This window comes from Neofelis nebulosa, chromosome 6, assembly GCF_028018385.1.
Source record: "Neofelis nebulosa isolate mNeoNeb1 chromosome 6, mNeoNeb1.pri, whole genome shotgun sequence".
NCBI lineage: Eukaryota > Metazoa > Chordata > Mammalia > Carnivora > Felidae > Neofelis > Neofelis nebulosa.
In genome coordinates, this window is record NC_080787.1 from 83,183,162 (window position 1) to 83,209,557 (window position 26,396).

General features: G+C 34.8%; 1 protein-coding gene across 1 annotated transcript in view; it reads right to left on the reverse strand.

Annotated features, from left to right (window-relative positions):
* RNGTT (RNA guanylyltransferase and 5'-phosphatase) overlaps window positions 1–26,396 on the reverse strand; it is a 317,924-nt gene that overhangs the window by 188,710 nt on the left and 102,818 nt on the right. Inside the window, exon 11 of the mRNA XM_058734685.1 lies at window positions 21,835–21,999. Within this exon, the coding sequence (XP_058590668.1) occupies window positions 21,835–21,999 (165 nt within the window). The remainder of the gene's footprint in view (window positions 1–21,834; window positions 22,000–26,396) is intronic.

A 26,396-nucleotide genomic window follows, 5' to 3' on the forward strand; every position in this document is an offset into this window, starting at 1 on the left:
ATTATTATCAGACTAGATCATGTAAAACTGAACACCAGAAATACGAGAATACATAAAGTTATCCTCATTTTATCTTGCATCTGCCTCTAAACCAAAATGGTTTCACCATTATATCTGTAACTGCATAAAAAAAAAAAACCAACAGCTAAAATCCCTGCAAAACCTCTAGAGTATGAACAGATCTTCACACAAAGTTGTAAACAAAGATTCTTCTCTTCACCCATAGTTGCATAACAACCTCTCAAAGGTTCTTTTTCTTTTACTATAATACAAGTAATACAATATAAAGTCACAGACATATGTATATATAAATCACAAACCTTAAGGCTTGATTTTCTTTATGAACTACGAGTCTTGGACATACTCTTAAGAACTTTCTATTTAGAGATAGAAGAAGAAAATAAAAGCAGGCCATACCTAGAAAATAAATCTGAATGCCAGATGAAATGCATAAATATAAATAAAGCCTCAATTTCCTAACTAGCAAAATATACAAAAAAATAATAAATGAATAGGGGCATCTGGGTGGCTCAATCAGTCAAGTGTCCAACTTTAGCTTGGATCATGATCTAGCAGTTCATGGGTTCAAGCCCAGTGTCGGCCTCTGTGCTGACAGCTCAGAGCCTGGAGCCTGCTTCATGTTCTGTGTCTCCCTCTCTCTCTGCCCCTCCCCTGCTTGTACTCTGTCTCTGTCTCTCAAAAATAAATAGACATTTAAAAAAATTTTAAATAATAATGAATAAATTCTAATAAGCTACATGAGTACATGCCTTTGAAAAAGTAAATGTAATAAAAGAATAGCTTTCATAAATCTGTTTAATCCTCTCAAATGTTATTAGATAGATCTTCACATTTATTACTTTTTCTTCCTATATAGCAGATATTTTGCTTTCAAAACCACAATAAACAAATCATTGTAAAAGTATTTTCCACAGAGTTTTAATAAAGCAGTCAAACTGGACATGAGAAAGTAAAATGACTCCAAGCAGAGAAAAGCAGTAAATTTACTGCTAAGAACTTTCAAGAGATTATCAGGTCTTTCTTTTATTTTTTTATTTGAATGTGTGAGATGAGAGAGAGGGATGGAGTCTTACTTTTTTTTTTTTTTTTTTTTTTTTTTTTTTACTTAATTTTTTAATCAAACATAATTTCCTTAAAACCACTCGGGGTCAGTTCCTTGCATGTTCTCTGACTAGGACCTAACTACATACAACCCTACAGGGAACATTAACTGCACCAAAGGGGAAAATAGGGAGTTGAAAGAGGCAAACAAACAGAAAATGCAAAAAGACAATCTACTATTTCAGGAGAAAAAAACTTTACATGTGTAAAATAATCCAAGATCAGCCTTAGTCATATTAAAGTAAAAATGGGGAGTTCACAAAAGAGAAAATGAATTATTTTTGCCCACTAGTAGAAAAACAAATAGGCATTTAGGCAAAAATGCATCAGTCAATCTTACCGCTTTATAAATGGCTAAAATTTTGGAGTGGTCTTTCTACCCACTTACATAACAGATGAATACAAAAAGAAGAAAGAAAAGAAAAGAAAAGAAAAGAAAAGAAAAGAAAAGAAAAGAAAAGAAAAGAAAAGAAAAGAAAAGAAAAGAAAAGAAAAGAAAAGAAAAGAAAAGAAAAGAAAAGAAAAGAAAAGAAAAGAGAAAAGAAAAGAGAAAAGAAAAGACAAGAAAAAAGGCAGCTTCTCAGACTAAATACAAACAGAGCTTTGAAGTTTAAAATATTGTCTGTCTAGCAGCTGTAATACAAACTTTCCAAAACATCTACTGAAACACCTAAGAAAAATGCAGAATGAAAACTTTAAACCTCATATTAGGACGAAAAAGTCCACATGCTACCACAACTTAAAGACTGATAGGTCTCTATTCAAAAGGTTGGTCAATGCGGGCACCTGGGTGGCTCAGTTGGTTAAGAAGTCTACTCCTGATTTCGGCTCAGGCCCCTCCCCTCCTCGCACACTCTCTCTCACTCTCTCTCAAAGTAAATAAATAAACTTAAAAAAAAAAAATTAAAAGGTTGGTCAATGGACCTTGTATATCATACAGACAGCAGGCCTGACCAACAAAAATGACCCCTTCAGCATCTGGGTGGCTCAGTCGATTGAGCGTCCGACTTTGGCTCAGGTCATGATCTCACAGCTCGTGAGTTCGAGCCCCGCGTCAGGCTCTGTCCTGACAGCTCAGAGCCTGGAGCCTGCTTCTGCTTCTGTGTCTCCCTCTCTCTCTGCCCCTAACCCACTCGCATTCTGTCTCTGTCTCTCTCAAAAATAAATATTTTTTAAAAAATTAAAATTAAAAAAATGACCCCTTCAAATTCCCTCCCTGTCTACTATAGATCACAAACACAAGGTTTATACCAACCAAACAGAAACCAGGTAGCTGTTCTTCCACATGTGTCTACAACATCATGGGGCAAACTGCTCCTACATCCTCTCTCTCCCCCTGTTTTACATGGTTTTCAAAGAGTATCTATAGGGGGTCCCTTGGACTCTTTCAGACAGTCCATGAGGTCAAAAGTATTTTCATAATAATGCTAAGCAGTAATTAACCCTTTTCACCATCACTGAGTATACGGTGCAGTTTTCAGAGACAATGTGACATATGACACCACAACTAACTGAATCCAGCCGTCTTCCATGAAGCCAGACCTTTTTTAATCTGCAAAAAGGCAAAACAATGCCAATCTTGTACTAAATTGTTTTTGTTTTAGAATATTTAATTTTGCACAAAAATGTTATTTCTATTAAGATAGTAGGTTTATTGTTTTAAAATAAACATTTGCAATTATAATTTCTAATATGATAACTATCATTAGATATAACCCACATAAATTAAAAAACTCTCCAGGTCCTCAATGATTATAATGAGTATAAAGGAGTCCAGAGACCAAAAGTCTGAAAACTGGTACTCTAGGTAATCTAAGTCTCTTATGGACCTTCACTTCCTTTGCTGATACAAACATCGAGTCAAAGGAAAGAACTGGGAAGGAAGAATATGTGCATTGGTTTCATGTTCACTCATAAAGGAAGTGCCGGAGTTGCAAAGAGACAGGAAGCTCCCAGAGAGCAGAATATATTGAAAACTAATATTCATAGACTCCATCTGTTCAGAGGATCATGCAGAAGACAAAGGAACAGTCCATTTCACTCTAGCATAGTCCCAGCTAGACAAATGACATGAATGTAAACTAGAATGCCGACTGAAATTTAAAGAGTGCGCTCAAGAAGGATCTACAACTCTTGCAATCCAATAAACAGTAGGAAAAAATAATATCATCACAAAAACTCACAGGAAAACTAAAACTTTAAAAATAAATTCCATTTTGGGGCGCCTGGGTGGCGCAGTCAGTTAAGCGTCCGACTTCAGCCAGGTCACGATCTCGCGGTCCGTGAGTTCGAGCCCCGCGTCAGGCTCTGGGCTGATGGCTCGGCTCGGAGCCTGGAGCCTGTTTCCGATTCTGTGTCTCCCTCTCTCTCTGCCCCTCCCCTGTTCATGCTCTGTCTCTCTCTGTCCCAAAAATAAATAAAAAACGTTGAAAAAAAAAAAATTTAAAAAAATAAAAAAATAAAAAAAAAATAAATTCCATTTTTAAAAATCCATGAAAAAGAAATAAATTTTTAGAAAAGTTTTGTATCCTCAGTAGGATACCAAAGGACAAAATCTTTTTTTAAAAAAAAGACAAAGAGAAATAGAGTAATAAGAACTGGATGAGGAGAAAAACAAAACAAAGCAAAACAAAACAAAACAAAAAAATAACATGAGATTAAAAGAAGATGAGTAAAGCAAAAACTTAATATTACAGAGAGGGTAAAAAAAAAAAAATCCACATTAGGGAAAATAAACCAACATTAGGGAAAATTAAATCTTTCTTATGAGACCAAGCTCAAGATTTTCCAGAATGCAGGAGGGGGAAACGGAAAAAACTGAATCACTATATTGTATAAAAAAATCAATATCCAAGATTACATTAAGTATGTCCAAAGAAACCAGAACACTTAGAACGATGCAAGAAAAAAGGGCATTTAATACCTACATGCCTTTCTTGAAAATGTAGTTTAGTCAGCACTGTAGTTAACACTGTAGTTAAAGATGTTACGAACTTCACCGACTCTGGTCAGAGACATCAATAAAGTGATAGGAATTAAACTAACTCAGAACAATAAAAAGCAAGTGGAGGACAACCATCAGAAGATGAAAAGGATTTCAACAGATTTCTGAAATACAAAGAGGATAGAAACCTATTGATATTAGGCCAGAACACACCCACAACAATGGGCAGGGATCTTCACTGAAGAAGAGGGAAGAGCTGATCATTAGTAAAGTGATAGCTGAGGAGAACAAACAACTCTGAAAATTGCTAGGCTACCAAATAAGAACAACAAGGATCACGCATCACCTAGCTAATGTATTTGGAGATCTCTGCCATTTGTGTTTCAGAATACAAAAAAATTATGTTCTTTATGATATTTCTACTTTAAAAACTGACTTCTGCTTACAATTTCCTTCATCTAACGGTAGCAAATAAAATTCCAGTGATACATAGGCATATCTCCACAGAGAAACCTGAACTGTGATTCTGTTTACATTTCTTTAGTCGAAAATAAGTCTTGTAAGAGAACTTAATGTCATCTCTAATAAAAACTATAAATCTGCCCAGTGCCTTAATCAACCCCAAGGTTTTCAAATTATTTATTGCCTTGAAATTACAGCATGAACATTAATGCAGTTCTCTCCTTCACCTCTTGTAAATCATCTCAACAATGAAAATATTTTTATGTGTGAATTTATCAAAGAAATTTTCTTAAACTAACTCAAGTTTTCAGCAAAACTCAGAGGCAAATATAATCCACAAACTCTAAAACACAAATAGACTATAAAAAGTAGTTAGAATCCAAGAGAAAAGGGCTAAGGAAAGTTCAGAGTGTGGCTGGAAGAACTAGCCAGCAGATGCCAGAAATTATGCACAAAAATACACTCCGAGAGTAAATAGCTTTCTTAAGCGAAAAAGAGAATTTCAATGTTTGAAATACTGAGTACAGAAGGCAGAATACAATGAGGTACAGACAGAACCACAGACAACTGAAAAGAATCACACAGAAAAGGCATTTGCCTAGAACAAGCCTGAGTCTGGCCAAAGCAAAGCTTTGAGTAATATAATCTAAAATATCACTTCCTATATTCTCCTCTCATAGCAACCTCCCACAAATAACTGATCCAGGAATATCTAATTTCTTTAAAGATAGGTAATATTAAGGGAACTGACATAGCATCGATACAAAAGTACTGAATTAAAAGAGGTAGAAAGGTAACATGAGGTAGAACAGTAATACTAACAGTGCAAACTTCACAGAAAAATACTGCCATACAATAGATGACAATTATTACCACATACTTGATCATGACTTTTTAAAAATAAAACTCTCACTGATATAAAGCAGACCAACAAAGCAGAAATGTAAAAAGATTCGAGGAAAAAGATGGCATAACAACTGAATAATATAAAAGGTAACATGACAAAACACAGGAAAATAGTTGAAGGGAAAAAATCATCAGCACAGAAACGAAAGAATAGGGGCGCCTGGGTGGCTCAGTCGGTTAAGTGTCCGACTTCAGCTCAGGTCACGATCTCGCAGTCCGCGAGTTCGAGCCCCGCGTCAGGCTCTGGGCTGATGGCTCAGAGCCTGGAGCCTGCTTCCCATTCTGTGCCTCCCTCTTTCTCTGCCCCTCCCCCGTTCATGCTCTGTCTCTGTCTCAAAAATAAATAAACGTTAAAAAAAAAAAAAAGAAATGAAAGAATATAGCAAATATAGAACAATAATATAGAACAAAGAATAAGAGAATGGAGATTTAAAGGACACAACAAAATGAAACAGAACAAAGGAAAAAGAAATTAAAGGGATCAGAGCACCAATATTAGATTTAGAGCAATGGTTCTCAAAGCAGGGTCCCTGGACAAGCAGTTGCGTTTCACTTGGGAATTTGAGAGAAACCGCAATTTCTCATGCCACCAAAGATTTACTAAAGTCAGAAAATCTGGAAATGGAACCCAACAGACTGTTTTAACAAGCCCTCCAGATAATTCAGTTCCACACTAAAGTTTTGGAACTGATGCCTCGGAAGATGGAAAAAGAGACACAATATGAACATAGCCAAAATGTCCAAAGAGGAAAACCAATCAGTATAACATCACAAATATTTAAATATAAACAATAAACTTAAAACTTGAATCTGCATATTAAGAAGGGCATAAGTAACAGAGAAAACTGACCTAGAACAGTGAACTCCAAGACATATCTAGGAAGTTAGTGAACTTTAAAGATGAAAAAATAATCTTTTGAGCAAAGAAACAAAAAGATTAAGTTAATTAAAATGGAGGGGGGAAGAAACAAAAAATCAGATGGCATCTTATTGCTTCACAACAACATTAAATATTAGAATACAGTGGAACACTCACAGGTTAAGCATGAGCCAGGATTTTTATATTCCTTTAAACAACCCTTCAAAAATAAAAATGACAACAAGTAAACACTCTTAAACATGCAAGAACTAAGGGATCACTGTTCTCATGAAATATTCTTGAGAAAACTACTAGGAGTTAAAACTTCAGCTAAGCACGAATGGGAAAAGGAGTACTATTATCAAAGCAGTAAAGCATAATTAGCTATAAAATAAAACAAATGTGGGGATTAGAAGAAAAAACAGAAAGTAAATATCATCTACCCCAATAATATGAAAATAATATAAATAAAAATTGAGAGAAAAAAAAGGAGAAATGATGGGTTGGAACTCCCATCTTTGGAATTTAATGTTAACAAATCAAGTAGTGGAAAATAAATATACTTCACAGTAGGAAAATAATATCAAAGACTTATATTATGCATAGGTAGGAATTTAATAGGTAATATTTAAAGAAATACAAAACTAAAGATATCATAGAAAGATACAATTGTGAAATTAATCACTAAAACAAAAATACAGACAACCCAAATACCAGAAAACTAGAAATGCATGCACCAACACACATTTTAACAGCAGAATGAAAGACCTGTGGTTAACTATGAAAAGAGAAAACAACACAATAACAGCATCAATATCCAATATATTTTTCACATGGATAAATGTAAATGGAATAAATCATCAGTTAAAAAAATAAAAGAGTTATACACATGTCCATGTAAGTAAGAACTTGGACAGAAATGTTTGTTGCAACATTATTCACAATAACCACCAAGTGAAAACAACTAAAAATGTCCATCAACTGAAGAATAGATAAACAAAGTTATATATCCACACAAAGAAATATTTTGGGGGCCATAATAAGGAATGGCATACTGATTCATGCTACAACATGGATGAACCTTAAAAACATTATGCTATATGAAAGAAATCAGGCACAAAAACACCACATTTTGAATGATACAGCTTCTATGAAATGTCCCCAAATAGTCAAATCTATAGAGACAGAAAATAGACTGGTGGCTGCCAAAGGCCAGAAGTTTGGAAGAATTAGGGAATGGTTGCTAACAAGTACAGAGTTTCTTTTGGTGGCGATGAAAAATGATCCAAAGTTGACTGTGGTGGTGATCATACAACTCTGAATTGCACACTAAATTGAATTTATTGAAATTGTACATTTGAATGAGTAGACTGTGCGATACGCAATTACATCTCAATAAAGCTGTTTAAAATTCTAAATAACAGAAGTGTTACAGTGTGGATCACAAAGGAAAACAAAACTTCACTGTATACAAAGCACATACCTAAAATAATAAGATTCAAAAAACCTTTGAAGTAGTATGATAAATAAAGGCAAAAACAAACAAAAAGAAACAAGGCTCACAATATTAGTCACAATCTTAAAAGTCAAGACAAAAAAAAAAAAACCTTTATAAGTCTAAGGGAATATAAATCCAAATGAAGAAATAATTATCTATGAAATTATCATCACCAAAAAGCACAGTATGAATATTCATGAAGAAACTTTAGAAGACACTATAATTAAACAGCCACTAGTGTTAGGAAGATTTCATTCACCTCACTTAGTCTATGACAGATCAACTGAGCCAAAAATAAATATGAATATAAAGGCTAAAACAAAAACATAATTAGTAAGGCAAATTTGATTGACATATATAAATCTTTACTCTGAGTTGATAACACCTTTTAAAGGGTCTGTGAAACAGCCCCAAGAATTGATAACACCTTATAATAAATTCCAAAAAGCAGAATATACAGATAATATCCTTTCACCTTAACACGATAAAATTTAAAATAACAAATTCAGAAAATAAAGACTTCTACCTTGAAATTTCAAAACTCTTTAACAAGCATGAAAAAAAGCAAAAAAGAAAACAAAATTGCAGACTTCTTAAAAACATGACAAAAGTTACTCAGTATCCTATTCTAGTTATCAGACTACGTATGGCAGGCGCAGAAGGAAATTTTAAAGTACTAATATCTATAAGAAAAGAAGGAGAGTTAATGAATTCAATTGCCCAACTAAAAAGATAGTAAAGGACAATAAAGAGAAATACAAACCAAAGATTAATAAATAATAAAAGTAAGTTTTGCTTAGGAAAAGAGCAGAAGTAAGAAACAAAAGAAAGCTGGTTTATTGTGGAGGGGAAAAAACTTAAATAGCTACCATTATTCAGAAAAAAGCAAAGAAACAAATATTCAACTAATAAATCCTGATAGGAAATAACCACAAAAACAAAAGAAATTTAAAGTCTTATCATCAATTACTTTCCTCAACTATATAGTTAATTTTAAAATATCAATAAAATGGCTATTTTGCTAAGAACAATAATTTACCAAAACAGGGAAGTCTAGTTGGCTCAGTCAGTTAAGTGTTAGACTCTTGATTTTGGCCCACATCACAATCTCACAGTTCATGGGTTCGAGCCCCCTGTCAGGCTCTGCACTGATAGCACAAAGCCTGTTTGGATTCTCTCTCTCTCTCTCTCTCTCTCTCTCTCTCTCTCTCTCTCTCTCTCTCTCCCTCTGCCCCTTCCCTGCTCATGCTTAGTCTCTCTCAAAATAAATCAATAAACTTAAAAAAAAAAATAAAGAAAGAATAATTTACTAAAACAGACTCAAGAAGAGAAAAAAATCTAATCAAACCAATTTCCATAGAAGTAGAGGAAGTCCAGTATCTGTTAACCCAACCCCAAACACTAGGACTCAAATAGTCCATGGGAGAATTCCATAAAATCCATCAAAACTGGATAATTCCAATGCTATTAAAACTACTCCAGAACAGCAGAAGAAAAAATCCTAAGTTCTTTTTGTGGAGAACATTGATGTAAAAGTTACCAAAGAGTTACAGAACAAGATCACTTATTAACATCAATACAAAAATCCTAAATACAATGCTAGAAAAAAAAACCATTCATTACATCATTTAAAAATAATACACTATGGAGAAATAATCCATGTTCATGGACAGGAAGACTCAACAGTGACAAATGTCAGTTCTTCCCAACTTGATCTATAGATTCAATGCAATCCCAATCAAAATGCCAGCAAATTATTTTGTGGATATCAACAAACTGACTTGAAAGTTTATATGGAGAGGCAAAAGACCCAGAACAGCCAACATAATGTTGAAAACAAAGAAATAAAGTTGGAGGCCTGACACTCCCTGACTTTAAGACTCACTATAAAGCTACAGTAATCAACATAGTGTAGTATTAGCAAAAGAATAGACAAACAGATCAACAGAACAAAACACAGATCCCAGAAACAGACTCACATAAATATAATCAATTGATCTATGATAAAGGAACAAAGGCAATACAATGGAGCAAAGACAGTTTTTCAATAAACGGTTCTACAACAACTATCGTATTCCAAAAAATGAATCTAGACATAGACCTTACACCCTTCACAAAAATTAACTCAAAATAAATCATAGACCTAAAGGTAAAAAGCAAAACTATGCAACTCCTAGAAAATAAGGTAGGACAAAACCTAGACAACTTCGGGTATGGTGATGCCTTCTTAGATATAACACCAAAGACACAGATCCATGAAGACATGGATCCATGATCCATGTGGTTTGAGAAAACAAAACACATGCTGGAAAAAATATCTGAAAAAGCACATCTAATAAGGACTCTTATCCAAAATATCCAAAGACTCTTAATAACAAAATGAACAAATCAATTAAAAAATAGGTCAAAGACCTTAACAGACACATCACTAAAGAAGCTATAGAGATGAAAAATAAGCATATGAAAAGATGCTCCACATCATATGTCATTATGGAATTGCAAATTAAAAAAAAATTATTTGTGTGTGTGTGTATATATATATATATATATAATCACTACACACCTATTAGAATGGCCAAAATCTGGGGGCGCCTGGGTGGCGCAGTCAGTTAAGCGTCTGACTTCAGCCAGGTCACGATCTCGCGGTACGTGAGTTCGAGCCCCGCGTCAGGCTCTGGGCTGATGGCTCGGAGCCTGGAGCCTGTTTCCGATTCTGTGTCTCCCTCTCTCTCTGCCCCTCCCCCGTTCATGCTCTGTCTCTCTCTGTCCCAAAAATAAAAAAATTAAAAAAAAATAAAAAAAAATAAATAGAATGGCCAAAATCTGAAACACTGACATTATCAAATGCTGAGAAGGATGTGGAACAACAGGAACTCTCATTCACTGCTAGTAAGAATGCAAAATGGTAAGCCATTTTGGCGGTTGATTACAAAACTAAATATACTCTTACCATATAACTGAACTATTGTGCTCTTTGGTATTTACCCAAAAAAGTTGAAAATTTATATCCACACAAAACCTACACGTGGGTGTTCACAGCAGCTTTATACATAATTGCCAAAATGTGGAAGCAACCAAGAATCCTTCAGTAGGTGAACGGATAAATAAACTGTGGCACGTCCAGACAATGTAACATTACTCAGCACTAAAAAGTGAGCTATCAAGCCATGAAAAAGACATAGAAACAACACTTAATGGCATATTAATAAATTAAAGAAATCGATCTAAAATAGTGTGATTCAAAAAATAAAATAAAGTAGTATGATTCCAACTATATGACATTCTAGAAAAGGTAAAACAAAAAATCAGAACTTGCCAAGGGACAGGGGAAAGAGAGGGATGATTAAGCAGAGCATAGGTAGGTACAGCAATGAAAATACTCTGTATGACACTATCCTGATGGATATGTTATTAATATACTTGTTCAAACCTACAGAATGTACAACACCAAGAATAAATCCTAATGCAAACTAGACTTCGGGTGATTATGGTGTCAATGTGTGTTCATCAGTGGTAACAAATGTAACATTCCAGTGAGTAATGTTGATAATGTGAAAAACCATGCATATGTGGTGGCAGCAGGTGTAAGTGAAATCTCTGTACCTGCTTTAAATTTTGCTGAGAGAGAAGGAGCTAAGATGGCTGAGTAGGAGGAGGACCCTGGGCTTGCCCCATCCCTCAAACACAGCTAGATAAATATCAAATCATTCTGAATACCCAAGAAATAGATCTGAGGACTATAGAACAAACTGCACAACTGGAGGAAGAGAAAAGGCCACATTGTGAAAGGTAGAAGTGCAGAGACATGGTTTGGGAGAGAAACAGACTGCAGGTGCTGTAGACGGGAGGAAGGGAGAGAGAGAAAGAGGAGTACACAGGGGATCGCACAAGGAAAACACCTCCCCAAAGCCACTGACTGGGAAAACAAGAGGGGCTGATTTTCTGAAGTTTTTACAACCAGTGGAGCTCAAAGAGTGTAGTTTTAGAGGCCCATGGTGTGGCCAGTGGTGGAACCCAGCAGGCGCTGCAGTGCTCCTGCGGATAAGGAGGGCAGATAGCCTGGGAGCAGACAGTGCCATCTGAGGATGCCCTGGCAGGCACTGGGAGAGATGGTTCCCCCTTCTTGGAGCACATCTGGAAGAGGTGGCACTGCCTCTCGTGAGTCACAATCTCATGGTTCATGGGTTCAAACCCAGTACTGGGCTCTGTCTGATAGCTCAGAGCCTGGAACCTGCTTCTGATTCTGTGTCACCCTTGCTTTCTACCCCTCCCCCATGCTCTCACTCACTCTCTCTGTCAGAAATAAAAAAAACATTAAAATAATTTTAATTAAAAAATAAAATAAAAATCAGAAAGGAACTCATTGACAGTAATACAATAATAATGGGGAGTTTTAACATACCACTTATCAATGGACAGATCATCTAAGCAGAAAGTCAATGAGGAAATAATGGCTTTGAATCACACACTGGACCAAATGGACTTAACAGCTATATTCAGAACATTTCATCCTAAAGCAGAATACACATTCCTTTCAAGTGCACATGGGGCATTCTCTAGAACAGATAACAACTAGGCCTCAACAAGTACAAAAAGATTCAGATCATATTACACAAGTTTTCCAATCACAGCGCTGTAAAATTTGGAGTGAATCTCAAGAAAACATTTGCAAAGACCACAAATGCATGGAGTTTAATGAATGTCCTACTGAAGAATGAAAGGGTCAACCAGGAAATTAAAGAAGAAATACAACAATACATGGAAACAAATGAAAATGAAACCATGACAGTGGAAAACCTTTGAGATGCAGCAAAAGCAATCATAAGAGAGAAGTATATAGCAATATAGGCCTACCCCAAGAAACAAGAAAATTCTCAAAATCACAAACTAACCTTACACCTAAAGGAGCTAGAAAAAGAACAATAAGTGAAGCCTAAAGCCCATAAAAGAAGGGAAATAATAAAGATTAGAGCAGAAATAAATGATATAGAAAAAAAAACAACAAAAAACAAATAGCAGTGGAACAGATTAATGAAACCAGGAGCTGGTTCTTTTTTTTTTTTTTTTTTTTTTTCAACGTTTTTTATTTATTTTTGGGACAGAGAGAGACAGAGCATGAACGGGGGAGGGGCAGAGAGGGAGGGAGACACAGAATCGGAAACAGGCTCCAGGCTCCGAGCCATCAGCCCAGAGCCTGACGCGGGGCTCGAACTCACGGACCGCGAGATCGTGACCTGGCTGAAGTCGGACGCTTAACCGACTGCGCCACCCAGGCGCCCCCGGTTCTTTAAAGAGTAGAAGGGTTAAATCTGTAGCCAAATTTATCAAAAAGAAAAGAGAAAGAACCAAAATAAATACAATCACTAATGAGCAAAATCATAACCAACACCACAGAAATACAAACAATTATAAGAGAACATCATGAAAAATTGTATGTCAACAAATTGGGCAATCAAGAAGAAATGGATAAATTCCTATAAACATAAACTACCAAAACTGAAATAGGAAGAAATAGAAAACTTGAACAGACTGATAACCAGTAAAGAAATTGAAGCAGTTATCAAAAATCTCCCAACAAACACAAGTCCAGGGCCAGATGTCTTCCCAGGGGAATTCTAACAAACATTTAGGGGCGCCTGGGTGGCGCAGTCGGTTAAGCGTCCGACTTCAGCCAGGTCACGATCTCGCGGTCTGTGAGTTCGAGCCCCGCGTCAGGCTCTGGGCTGATGGCTCGGAGCCTGGAGCCTGTTTCCGATTCTGTGTCTCCCTCTCTCTCTGACCCTCCCCCGTTCATGCTCTGTCTCTCTCTGTCCCAAAAATAAAAATAAAAAACGTTGAAAAAAAAAAAAAAATCTAACAAACATTTAAAGAAGAGTTAATACCTATTCTTCTCAAACTGTTCCAAAGAATAGAAATGGAAGGAAAACTTACACATTTATTCTACAAGGCCAGCATTACCTTGATTCCAAAACCAGCTAAGTCTCCACTTAAAAAAAGAGAACTACAGGCCAATATCTCAGGTAAAGTTGGATGCAAAAATTCTCAACAAAATACTAGCAAATCGAATTCAACAGTACATTAAAAGAATCATTTACCACAATCAAGTAGGATTTATTCCTGGATTGCAAGGGAAGTTTAATATTTGCAAATCAGTCAACATGATATACCACATTAATAAAAGGAAGGGTAAGAACCATATGACCCTCTCAATAGATGCAGAAAAAGCAGTTGACAAAGTACAGCATCCATTCTTGATAAAAACCTCAACAAAGTAGGAACAGAAAGGTCATACCTCAAGATAATAAAGGCCATATATGAAAGACCCACAGCTAATATCATTCTCGATGAGGAAAAACTGAGAGCTTTTCCTCTATGTTCAGGAACAAGACAGGGATGTCCACTCTCACCATTGTTATTTAACATAGAACTGGAAGTCCTAGCCTCAGCAATCAGAAAACAGAAAGAAATAAAAGGCATCCAAACCAGCAAGGAAGAAGTCGAACTTTCACTATTTGCAGACAACATGACAATCTATGTAGAAAACATGAAAAACTCCACCAAAAAATTACTAGAACTGCTACACTAATTCAGTAAAGTTGCAGGATACAAAATAAGTATCTAGAAATCTGTTGCATTTCTACATACCAATAATGAAGCAGCAGAAAGAGAAATCAAGGAATCAATCTCATTTACGGTTCCACCAAAAACCATAGGATACCTAGGAATAAACCTAACAAGGAGGTAAAAAAAAAAAAAAAAAAAAAAAAACCTAACAAGGAGGTAAAGAATCTGTACTTCCAAAACTATAGAACACTGAAGAAAGAAACTGAAGATAACACAAAGAAATGGGAAAACATTCTATGCTCATGGATTGGAAGAACAAATACTGTTAAAATATCTACACTACCCAAAGCAATCTGCACATTTAATGCAATCCCTATCAAAAGACCAACAGCATTTTTCATGGAGCTAGAACAATCCAAAAATGTGTATGGAATCCAAAAAGATCTCAAATAGCCAAAGCAATCTTGAAAAAGAAAAGCGAAGCTGTAAGCATCACAATTCCACACTTCAAATCATATTACAAAGCTGAAGTGATAAAAGACAGTATGGTACTGGCATAAAAACAACACAGAGATGAATAGAACAGAATAGAAAATCCAGAAATGGATCCACTACAATATGGTCAACTAATCTTTGACAAAGCAGGAAAGAGTAGCCAATGGAAAAAAGTCTCTTCAACAAATGGTGCTGGGAAAACTGGACAGCAACATGCAGAAGAATAAAACTGGACCACTTTCTTACACCGTACACAAAAAATAAACTCAAAATGGATAAAAGACCTAAATGTGAGACAGAAAACCACCAAAATCTGAGAGGAGAACACAGGCAGTAACCTCTTTGCTATCACCCATAGCCACTTCTTACTAGATATGTCTCCTGATGCAAGGGAAACAAAAGCAAAAATGAACTTATTGGGACTTCACAATAAAAAGCTCTGCACAGAAAAGGAAACAACCAACAAAACTAAAAGGCGACCTTCGAAATGGGAGAAGATATTTGCAAGTGACATATCTGATAAAGGGTTAGTATCCAAAATCTATAAACAATGTATAAAACTCAAACCCCCAAAAAATAATCCAATTAAAATGGACAGCAGGCATGGATAGACATTTTTCCAAAGAAGACATCCAGATAGCTAAGACACATGAAAAAAAATGTTCAATATCACTCATCATCAGGGAAATGCAAATCAAAACTACAATGAGATATCACCTCACACCTGTCAGAATGGCTACAATTAACAACACAAGGAAACAACAGATGTTGGCAAGGATGCAGAGAAAGGGTAACTCCCTTATGCTCTTGGTGGGGATACAAACCGGTGCAGCCACTCTGGAAAATAATATGGAGGTTCCTTAAAAGTGAAAAATGAAACTACAATATAATCCAGCCATGGCACTACTAGGTATTTGCCCAACAGATACAAAGATACAGATTCAAAGGGGTACAAGCAATCCAATGTTTATAGCAGCATTATCAACAATAGCTATATTATGGAAAGAGCCCAAATGTCCATTGACTGATGAATGGATAAAGAAGATGTGGTGTATATATATGCATACACACAACGGAATATCACCCAGCCATCATAAGAATGAAATCTTACCATTTGCAACAACATGGATGGAACTAGAGAGTATTATGCTAAGCAAAGCAAAATAAGTCGGAGAAAGACAAATACCATATGATTTCACTTATATTCAGAATTTAAGAAATAAAGCAAATGAACATAGGGGGAGAAAAGAGAGAAAAGCAAACCAGAAAACAGACTCTTTTTTTTTTTTTTTTTTAATTTTTTTTTAAACGTTTTATTTATTTTTGAGACAGAGAGAGACAGAGCATGAACGGGGGAGGGGCAGAGAGAGAGGGAGACACAGAATCGGAAGCAGGCTCCAGGCTCCGAGCCATCAGCCCAGAGCCCGACGCGGGGCTCGAACTCACGGACCGCGAGATCGTGACCTGAGCTGAAGTCGGACGCTCAACCGACTGCGCCACCCAGGCGCCCCCAGAAAACAGACTCTTAACTAACGAGAACAAACCAAGGGTTGCTGGAAGGGAACTGGACAGGAGGATAGGTTTAATGGGTGATGAGGATCAAGGCAGGCAATTGCTGTGATGAGCCCTGGGTGTTGTATGTAAGTGATGAATCACTAAATTCTACTCCTGAAACCAATACTACACTATATGTTAACTAACTTGAATTTAAATAAAAATGTGAAACTTAAAAAAAAAAAAAAGTTGTGAACCAAACTGCTGTAAAGAAAAGAAATAACAATAATAATGAAGTCTTCAAAAATAGTAACAATACATTAAGTAGGACTTATCATATTAGGACATATTTTCATATAACTCATGAGATAAATAAACCTAACAGAAAAAGATAATTGTATTATATCTATAGATGAAAAGTCATTTGGCAATACTGAATACCTTTTTTTTAAATGTTTATTTATTTACATTGGGAGAAAGCTCACACTCAGGGAAAAGGGGCAGAGAGAAAGGAAGAGAAAATCTTAAGCCAGTTCCACACCGCCAGCAAAGAGCCCCATGTGAAGATCAATGTCACAAGCCACGAGATCATGACCTGAGCCAAAATCAAGAGTAGGACGCCCAACTGACTGAGCTACCAGGCGCCCCATAAATACCTATTCTTGAGTAAAAATAAAACAACTCAATATTCTGGTTTCTCTTCGGACTGCATAAATCTTTCAGCTTTTAAAAGTAAAACAACTCAGCAAAATAGAACCAGATACTTGTTTAACCTGATAAAATAGATTTCAGACTCAGAGGCAACATATACTTGTAAGCAACACTAGAAGCACCGCCATGCAAATCAAGAACAAGATCCCTATAACTATCACAATTTAAATCTGTATTCATGCATAACTGAATCAGACAAGAGAAAAATATATTAAAAATCTAAAGAATAAAACTGTGTCTATTTATACTTAATATGATTGAATACCTAGAAAATCCAAGAGAATCAACTGAAGAATTATTATAAACAACAAAATATAGTGAGAACTGGAAAAATAAAGTCTGTATACCAAAATCAACAGCTTTCTTTTTTTTCTTATTTTTAAAAAATGCTTTTTAATGTTTTTATTCATTTTTGAGAGAGAGAGAGAGAGAGAGAGAGACAGAAAGAGAGAAAGAGAGAGAGTACTAGCAGGGGAGGGGCAGAGAGAGAGAGGGAGACACAGAAAGCCAAGCAGGCTCCAGGCTCTGAGCTGTCAGCACAGAACCCAACACGAGGCTCAAACCCAACAACTGTGAGATCATGACCTGAGCCAAAATTGGATGCTTAACTGACTGAGCCACCCAGGTGCCCCCTAAATCAACAGCTTTCAAATTTAAAAACTTGTATAAAAGGCATCTGCTAAGTCCTACAGGTAACAGCACCCTTAATAGTTAAAATAGACTTTTCCTGCTCCAAAGAAAAGGAATAAATATGGCTGTATCACTCTCACTACCTGTATTCAACATTAAATAAGAGGCTCTTAGCCAGTATAAAAAGGCAAGAGAAAAAATAAAAAGGTATCCAGATTGGAAAGGAAAACTAAAAGTGCCCTTTTTTTTTTTTTGTTTTGTTTTGCAGAGGACATGACTGTCTATGTAAAAAGATACGATGGAATCTATAAAAAGCTAGTACATGGGAACCTGGGTGGCTCAGTTCATTAAGAGTCTGACTGCAGCTCAGGTCATTATCTTATACTTCGTGGGTTCAAGCCCCATGTCAGGCTCTGTGTTGACAGCTAAGAGCTTGGAGCCTGCTTCAGATTCTGTGTCTCCCTCTCTTTCTGCCCCTCCCCCACTTGTGTTTTCTCTCTCTCTCTCTCTTTCTCTCTTTCTCTTTCTCAAAAATAAATAATTAAAAACATAATCTAGTAAAGTAATAAGTGAGTTAGCAAGACTGCAAGAAAAAATCAATATACAAAAATCAATGTATTACTATATGTTATCAACAATTAAAAATTGAAAAATTTAAATACTATTTATAATATATCAAAGAGTATGAAATCAATCTGAAAAAAGATGAGTAAAACCACAAAAATTTCTTTTTTTTCTGTTTTATTTTTTTAATTTACTCCAAGTTAGTTAGCATATCGTGCAATAATGATTTCAGGAGTAGAATCCAGTGATTCATCCCCTACATATAACACCCAGTGCTCATCCCAACAAGTGCTCTCCTCAATGCCTATCACCCATTTAGCCAATCCCCCCACCCACAACCCCTCCAGCAACCCTCAGTTTGTTCTCTGTATTTAAGAGTATCTTATGTTTTGTCCCCCTCCCTGTTTTTATATTATTTTTGCTTTTCTTCCCTTATGTTCATCTGTTTAAACAGAAAAATTTTCTGAAATTAAAGACCTAAATAAAAGGAGAGAAATACCAGTTTGATAAACTGGAAAACTCAACACTGTTAGGGTATCAAATCTTCTCCCCCAAATTGATCTATATATTCAATGCAATTCCAATCCAAATCCCAGCATGCACTTCGTAGACACTGACAAACTTATTCTAAAATTCACATGAAAATGCTAAGGCCTAGAAAGTTGGAAGGTTAATCCTATCTCATTTCAAGGTTTCATCTGAAACGTAATCAAGACAGTGTGGTACTAGTGTAAAGACAGACAAATACAATCAAGGGAACAGAACAGAGTCTAGAAAAAGAGCCAGACATTCCATGACAACTTAGTTTTCATAAAGGTGCAAAAAGCAAGTCAATGAAAAAAGGGCAGTCTCTTCAATAACTGGTGCAGAAATAATTGGATATTCATATACAAAACAAACAAAAACCTATCAAGTGACTAAAAATAACTCCAGTGTCTAAAAATAACTCAAATGCCTAAGACTATGGAATAGTTAAATTATGGTACTGATAAGATGAAAATCTTTGCATCTGTGAAAAAAAAAAGGAAAGGGGAGGACTATCTCTACATACCAATACTGGGGTAAGGGGACTCAAGATATATTAAGTAAAATAAGCAAAGAATAGAATAAAAGAAAGAAAGAATAAAAGCATAGAATGGTGTGTTAAGAATCATCTCTTGGATAAGGTTGGTAAGAATAGTAAATGTATTTGCTTATATGTGCATAGGAAAATTCTGATGGATACAGTTATAAGCTAATGGCAATGGTTATTCTTCTGATGTGATAAATGAATAGAAAACTTTCATAGAAACTTTTTGCTGTGTAACTTTAAAAATTTTATAGACATATTAATCCATTCAAATAATTCTTTTTTAATTGGCCTTCAAGCTGTAAATACAAACAAGCTGTAAATACAAATAAGCTGTAATCTGAGAAGCTGCTATTTGTTTTTACTATTTTGGATGCTGTATTCTAATTATGTATACTAAAGTTAAAAACTGAACAACTCATTATCTCTTCACTGGACTTGACATATCAAATGACAAAATGAGAAGGTTGTTAACAGAGCTATGTTAAGTCCTAAAATCAAAGTTATCTCCAAGATTTTATAGATATATAGAAATAAAATTCTATTATTCTACACATTTCTGTGCATTCTTCATAGTTGTAAATTTTGTTTAAATCCACATAAAAACTAGCATTCCTCATAAAAAATGATACATACTTCTCTCAAAAATGCTTTATTATTCATAATATCACTATTTCACCCATTCCCATTAGTAATGATAAAAATAATAAGAATCTCTACAGCAATCATGTGTTACATGTAGCTACTATCCTATAACTGGTGTTGCTATAGTCTTACCCTTTAGACCAACTCTGCTACAAAATGTGCTTTTCTTCTTTATTACATGGAACAAAAAAAAAAAAAAAACCAACAGAACTGAAAAATGAGAGGAGGAAGTTATACTTAAAATTCCACATACTAGAATTCTTTTAATTTTTTTTTTAAGTTTACTTATTTTGAGAGAGAATGCACACGCGCACGTCAGCAGGGGAGGGGCAGAATCCCAAGCAAGCTCCGTGCTGTCAGTGCAGAGCCTGATGTGGGGCTCGAACTCATGAACTGTGAGATCATGACCTGAGCCGAAATCAAGAGTCTAACACTTAACTGACTGAGCCACGCAGGCACCCCTAGAATTCCTTTAAAAAAAAGAGTATCTTTGAATTTTTTAGGGGTTATATAAGTGTTTAAAAAAAAAACAAAACAGGTTTTTCTAGTGAAAAACTACATGAAAAGTTGTTCAACCTAACTGCTTCACATCCCTTAAGAACAGTTCTAATAGTAATCCACTGCAAATATTTCTAAGTAGCACTGATTGTAACTAAAGAAACTGTATGATCTAAGACATTTTCTTAAATGTTGAACTTGAATTATGACAGCACAAGCTGTCAAGTTAGTTTTTTTAAAAAATGAATGCAAACTGAAACCATGTGGCCTCTGCTCAACTTTTACACTGATTTATAATTTAGAAAGTGTTTCTATAAGAATGCATTGCTCCAGTTAGCAAATTTTCACCAATGACATAGTCCATGTTAAGTGTCTATCAACCTTATCCTTACCCTTACCCTACAGATTGGGCAGGGCACAGAAATAGATACCCCTTTAACATCCCTGCTGCCAAATCAGACACAAAAGGCAAGCAGTGAGCTGTGGGAAGATCATGGCAGCAGGGATCAACCAAGAGTTCCATGCCAAGCAGGTGTTATGCAAAAATTCCATAAAAATAGAATAATAACTTCGTATTCATTGACATGAAAAACGATAGGCACTGGACAGTGCTGGGATTACTGTAGCTATTATATCCAAGGGCTCATTCCAAATTAAGTGGACATGAGCAGAAGCAGGTAAAATACTACAAAAATTTACATCATCTAGCATGTGGGATTATATTAGAAAAGAGTTTAAAATGCATACTTGCAGATGTTGCTATACTTCCTATATTATTCTATCATAACCACCCCTTCTCCAAAATATAATAATTTCATGGTGCATCTTTACTGTCAAATACTATGTAGTAGTTAAAAATAATGAGACAAATCTCTAAGCACTAACCTGGAAATATTTCCAAGCCACACTGTTAGGTAAAGAAAACAACAATCCCAGAATGATGCATTTTAAGTGTCAAAACAACAGAAAGAAACAAAAGAAAACCCTCAATATATGTACGTATGCAAATGCTTTTTTAAATAGGAGTAAGTACCAACCACTGGTGGTTGGTGACCTTCAGAAGGCATAACAGGTAATTTTCACTCTATCTCATTCTTTACTGTCTACAGCTTTTTAAAAAACATAACATAGACCAACAGCCATGAATCAAAAACTATTATGAGAAACAAGAAAGGAACCTAGTTTAAGTTTCCATCACTGAGAATCTTACTCTGGAGAAGACTTGGGAATTGCACAAGTTTGTCCAGAATAGTGCTATATTCAATTAAAATAATTTCTGGAAAAATCAAGACAACTGGGCAGTAATATGTCATTCATAATCCTCTCACAAGCTGAATTATGACACACTGTAAGGACTAATTAGAAAATTTTACCTTTCTTGAAGTATAGATGTCAAAAAATGGCTTATTTCTGACACTAAATGGTTCCTGTGTTTTGTCAATGAGCCCAGTCTTCATTTTTTCATGTCGAGGACTTATTATTTCTCTTTCTATACACTGCAGACGAATATTAAAATCACAATCTCCAACTGGCTGTGCCTGAATCAAATGAGACAATTATTTCAATTTCAATACTAAAAACTATTTTATCAGCATAATTATTAAAGCCGTCACAATGTACATAGCAGTCTATGTAAGGAGCATCTTTAAAGTTGTCCAGTGCACAGACCGCACAACCATATGTCAGTCCTAATTTGACTAATAAACACACCTAAACACACACATATAGACACACAAGAGTTATTTAAATTATAAATGCATGAAATAGTATAAGAATGATACGATATTCTCCAATATAAACTGAAGTTTTCACATCTGAATTAAAGTGTTAATATACTGACTAATCATTTTTATTATTTGAATTAGTACAATTATATGAACAAATAAAACCGGTATAAAACTAAAATCCACATAATTCTGGAAAGTATAAGCAAATAACATATCAAAATAAGCAACACAGTCGCCTATAATGTTTTTTGTTGCTTAAAGTGCTAATACATCAACAAGTAGAAAATAATTATTAGACAAATACATTCTCAACTCTGAAAACTAATCTAGAACAAAGTTTCCATAATATATTCAATTATACAGTTATAAAGTTCTCTATATACAGTATATATACAACATGGTCCATATAAGTGGTATCTATGATTTGAACCATGGAATAAAAAGAGTGCATATACTTTTTACATAAATTGAAGGTAGGGGCTTAAACTATCCAAATGGTATAGACAAATATAGTTTATAACACTTCATCTGGTGACAGTATCATCCAGATAAGTAACATCACCTCATATCAAGTACCCCTCTTTTTTATTTTGCAGATGGGACACCCTTCCATGAATTTTTCTCACCTTTTCATCTTCTTCCTCTTCCCTAATCTATATCACCCAACATAACGTTTATACAACCTAATGCTTACAAAAGGGTGGCAGCATTTGCTTAAGCTGTAGACATTAAATATGCCTTGAGAATGACTTTTTCTCAGCTTTGAAAGGATGACAATTTTGATACTCAGCAAAGAATAATAAGCCCTAGATATGAGGTAGTATATGTTCCCTTTACATAAAGGCATACAACTGTTTGTAAAAGGTATGTATTGAAGAAATGTTAGTCAATGATCACAAAGTTCATGTGTAATCTTTCCCATACCACCTACATCATTGATAAGGCTGAAAAACCTAAAATGTTAGGCTTATTTATTATACCTATTAGATGAATTCAGATCCCTATAAAATTAATGTGGAACAAGTCCTCCTTTTTTAAATAAAAAGCCTAACAACTGTTTACAAATATGTAAGTTGTCTTAATTCTCTCCTAAATACTTTTCACTTCAAAGTATGTATACATAAATTCATCAAAACAACAAGAAAAAACTGAAAGCAGGTTCATCTGCAAATCTATGCTGCCTATACTAAAGGAGGCAGTTGATAGATGGTAAATCATTGAAAACAGACAACAGGAAGAACTCAGTAACTATTAACTAACTGGCCTTCTAGTTTTGAATTCTTTCTCACTTCAAAATACTATCTAAGCTGCCACTGTGGTTCATCTTTCAAAACAATAAAAGTGTGAGCCTATCATGAACATAACTAAAACGAATCAAGAGTGCCCTATTACAGAACTAAGCTAAAATGCCTTATTCAAGTCACCTGACCCCAATCCATTTGCATTTCCTGCTGTGTCCCATATCTCCCCAGACATCAAGTACACTAACAACCACCTAATGCTCCTGACATCCATGATTCTATCCTTCAAAATTAATCCATGTAACTTTCTCTATCTGCAAGTCAACACTTCAGTAACTCAACTACACCCTGGCTAAACTGAAATACTCTCACTTCTCTAGTGCCTTTCATACATTTCTATATCCCTAACATACCTGCATTGTTGTTATACCATCATAATTCTTTACATCTATTCCTTGTCCATGAGTCCAGTGGCCCACAAATTTCTCGATTTTGTACCCAATCTAAATACATACCTAACAAATGTTTATAATATATGCATGTTAATTTCTAATGAATTGCATACATGTACAACTGTATATGTTATAACACAGACAAAAACTGAATACATAAACACAAACATGAAAAATTCTTCTCAAATCTGTGATAACAGCCGCCTTTGGAGGCCAGTGTACTCTATTACAAACTCCCTGAAAGCCAGAAATTATGTCTTATTCACCTATGCATATCCAATACCTAGAACAATACATATAAAAGATGATTAATGAAATTCTTGTACAAAATAAGGGAACTAAAAGGATTTTTAACAATTATTTTAAAAAATTACTTTTTTCTAATAGTGACCTTGACTTCGTGATTCAAAATAAGCTGGCTAATCATCAAGGCTCCATAATAAATTAAGGAATTAAATATATGATGGTTTCAATTATAAATATATACTAATATCAGAAATGTGGGGGGAAATGTGACTTTAAAACCAATGAAATATGGCGATAGGCACTCAATAAATATTTATTGAGTAAATAATTACAGCCCTAGAGAGTTAAAGCATAACCTAATCATATCACAGCAAAATATGGATGAATTTCCTAAACGGGATGCAAAAGCACAAACTTTCAAGTCCAGTAAGTTTGATTTCATTAAAATGAAAAACTTCTGTGCATCATTAGATACTAATCTGCAAAAGATACTGTCACATACATAACCAAAAAGTATTAGAATCCAGAATAATTAATTCCTACACATTAAGATTGACAACCAAATAACAAAATTAGAAAATTATTCAACTTACAATTAAATCACACACTAAAAAATCCAAATAAGTAAAAATGAACATTTGAAATGCCTTAACTTCATTAGTAATATGGGAAAAGCAAATTAAAGAAAGATGAAATACCATTTCATACGCATCCAATTAGCAAAAATTTTCAAGTCTGATAATACCAACTGTGGTAAGCTGTTACACCTACTTCTGAGAGGAATTCAAGAAGGTAGCAAATACACCTCAAGTTGCCAATTCAGAATCTCTGTGATGTAGGTTTCTATATCATAGGCAGGAGTGAGGAACTGTACTTTTTAAAAACACATCTCAGGTGTTTACATCCCAAGAATGAAAACTCTCCTAGACAAACTCTGATATGCACACAAGAATATATAAAACTGTTCAATAGTTGTATAACAGCAAAATATGGAAACCCAAATGATTAAAAGGAAAGAAAATTTTTATATGTTTATGCAAATTAATACTCAATACTAATTAAAGTGAATGAACTAAACCTGTATGTATTAATACAGATAAATCTCAACAAAATAATGTGGACCAAAATGCTGAGTACCACAGTACAGTACAATGGCATTTATATAACACTAGAAACCTCTCACGACAATACCATATTATTTTATGGACACACACATAGACAGTACAGGTATTAAAAACATTCATGAAAATAACAAATATCAAATACAGGGTAGAAGTTTCTTCTGCGTAAAAGGTCGTCCTGTTTTGGATGAGAGAGGTGTGCACAAGAAACTTCTACTAGATTTGTAATGATTTATTTCTTATCTTAAAAAATAGGTAAAAATGACAAAATGTTAAGCTTCAACATATCTGGTGGTTAATACATGTATATTCCTTAAATTATTCTCTATACTTTTGTATACACTGAAACTTCTCATATTTATTTTTTAAAGAATTAGAAGGCTATTGTCAAAGTTCCCAGGCTAAGAAGTGAACCTGCACTGAACACATATTAAAGCAGAGCTCAATGTCAAAAAGCAAAGAAGACAAAACTTCCCCAATCACAACAAAACAATGCAACCACCACCCTTTATGTCTCATTATGGGCCAATGAACATTATTCCAAAATCTGTGATAAGAATAGTCAATTCTGGAAAGCATTACTTTTGAGGAATACAGTAATCACAAACACAAACATATATATTGAATATATATAGATAGATATAGATATAGATATAGATATAGATATAGATATAGATTGAAAATTTCCAGGAAAAAAAAAATGCCTTTTTTAAAGTAACCTGGATTAATGCAATCCTGAATCTTGATACTGTAATGTAAAATACATACCCCAGGGGTGCCTGGGTGGTTCAGTCAGTTGAACGTTCGTCTCTTGGTTTCAGCTCAGGTCATGATCTCACAGTTCATGAGATCGAGCCCAGCGTCAGGCTCTGTGCTGACAGCTCAGGGCCTGCTCGGGATTCTCTCTCTCTCTCCGTCTCTGTCTGCCACCCCCTACTCATATGCATGTGCACTCTCTCTCTCAAAATAAATAAGCTTCAAAAAATAATAAGTAAAATACATACCCCAAAAGAGAACTTTTAAAAATTTGTTATAAATCTTCAAAATCGTAATACTTAGACAACACTTTTAAGTCCAGAATTCTTAATTGCTTTTGGTCTACTTTGAATACTAAATGACTATGCAATTTGAATAATGTAGGTCTAGAG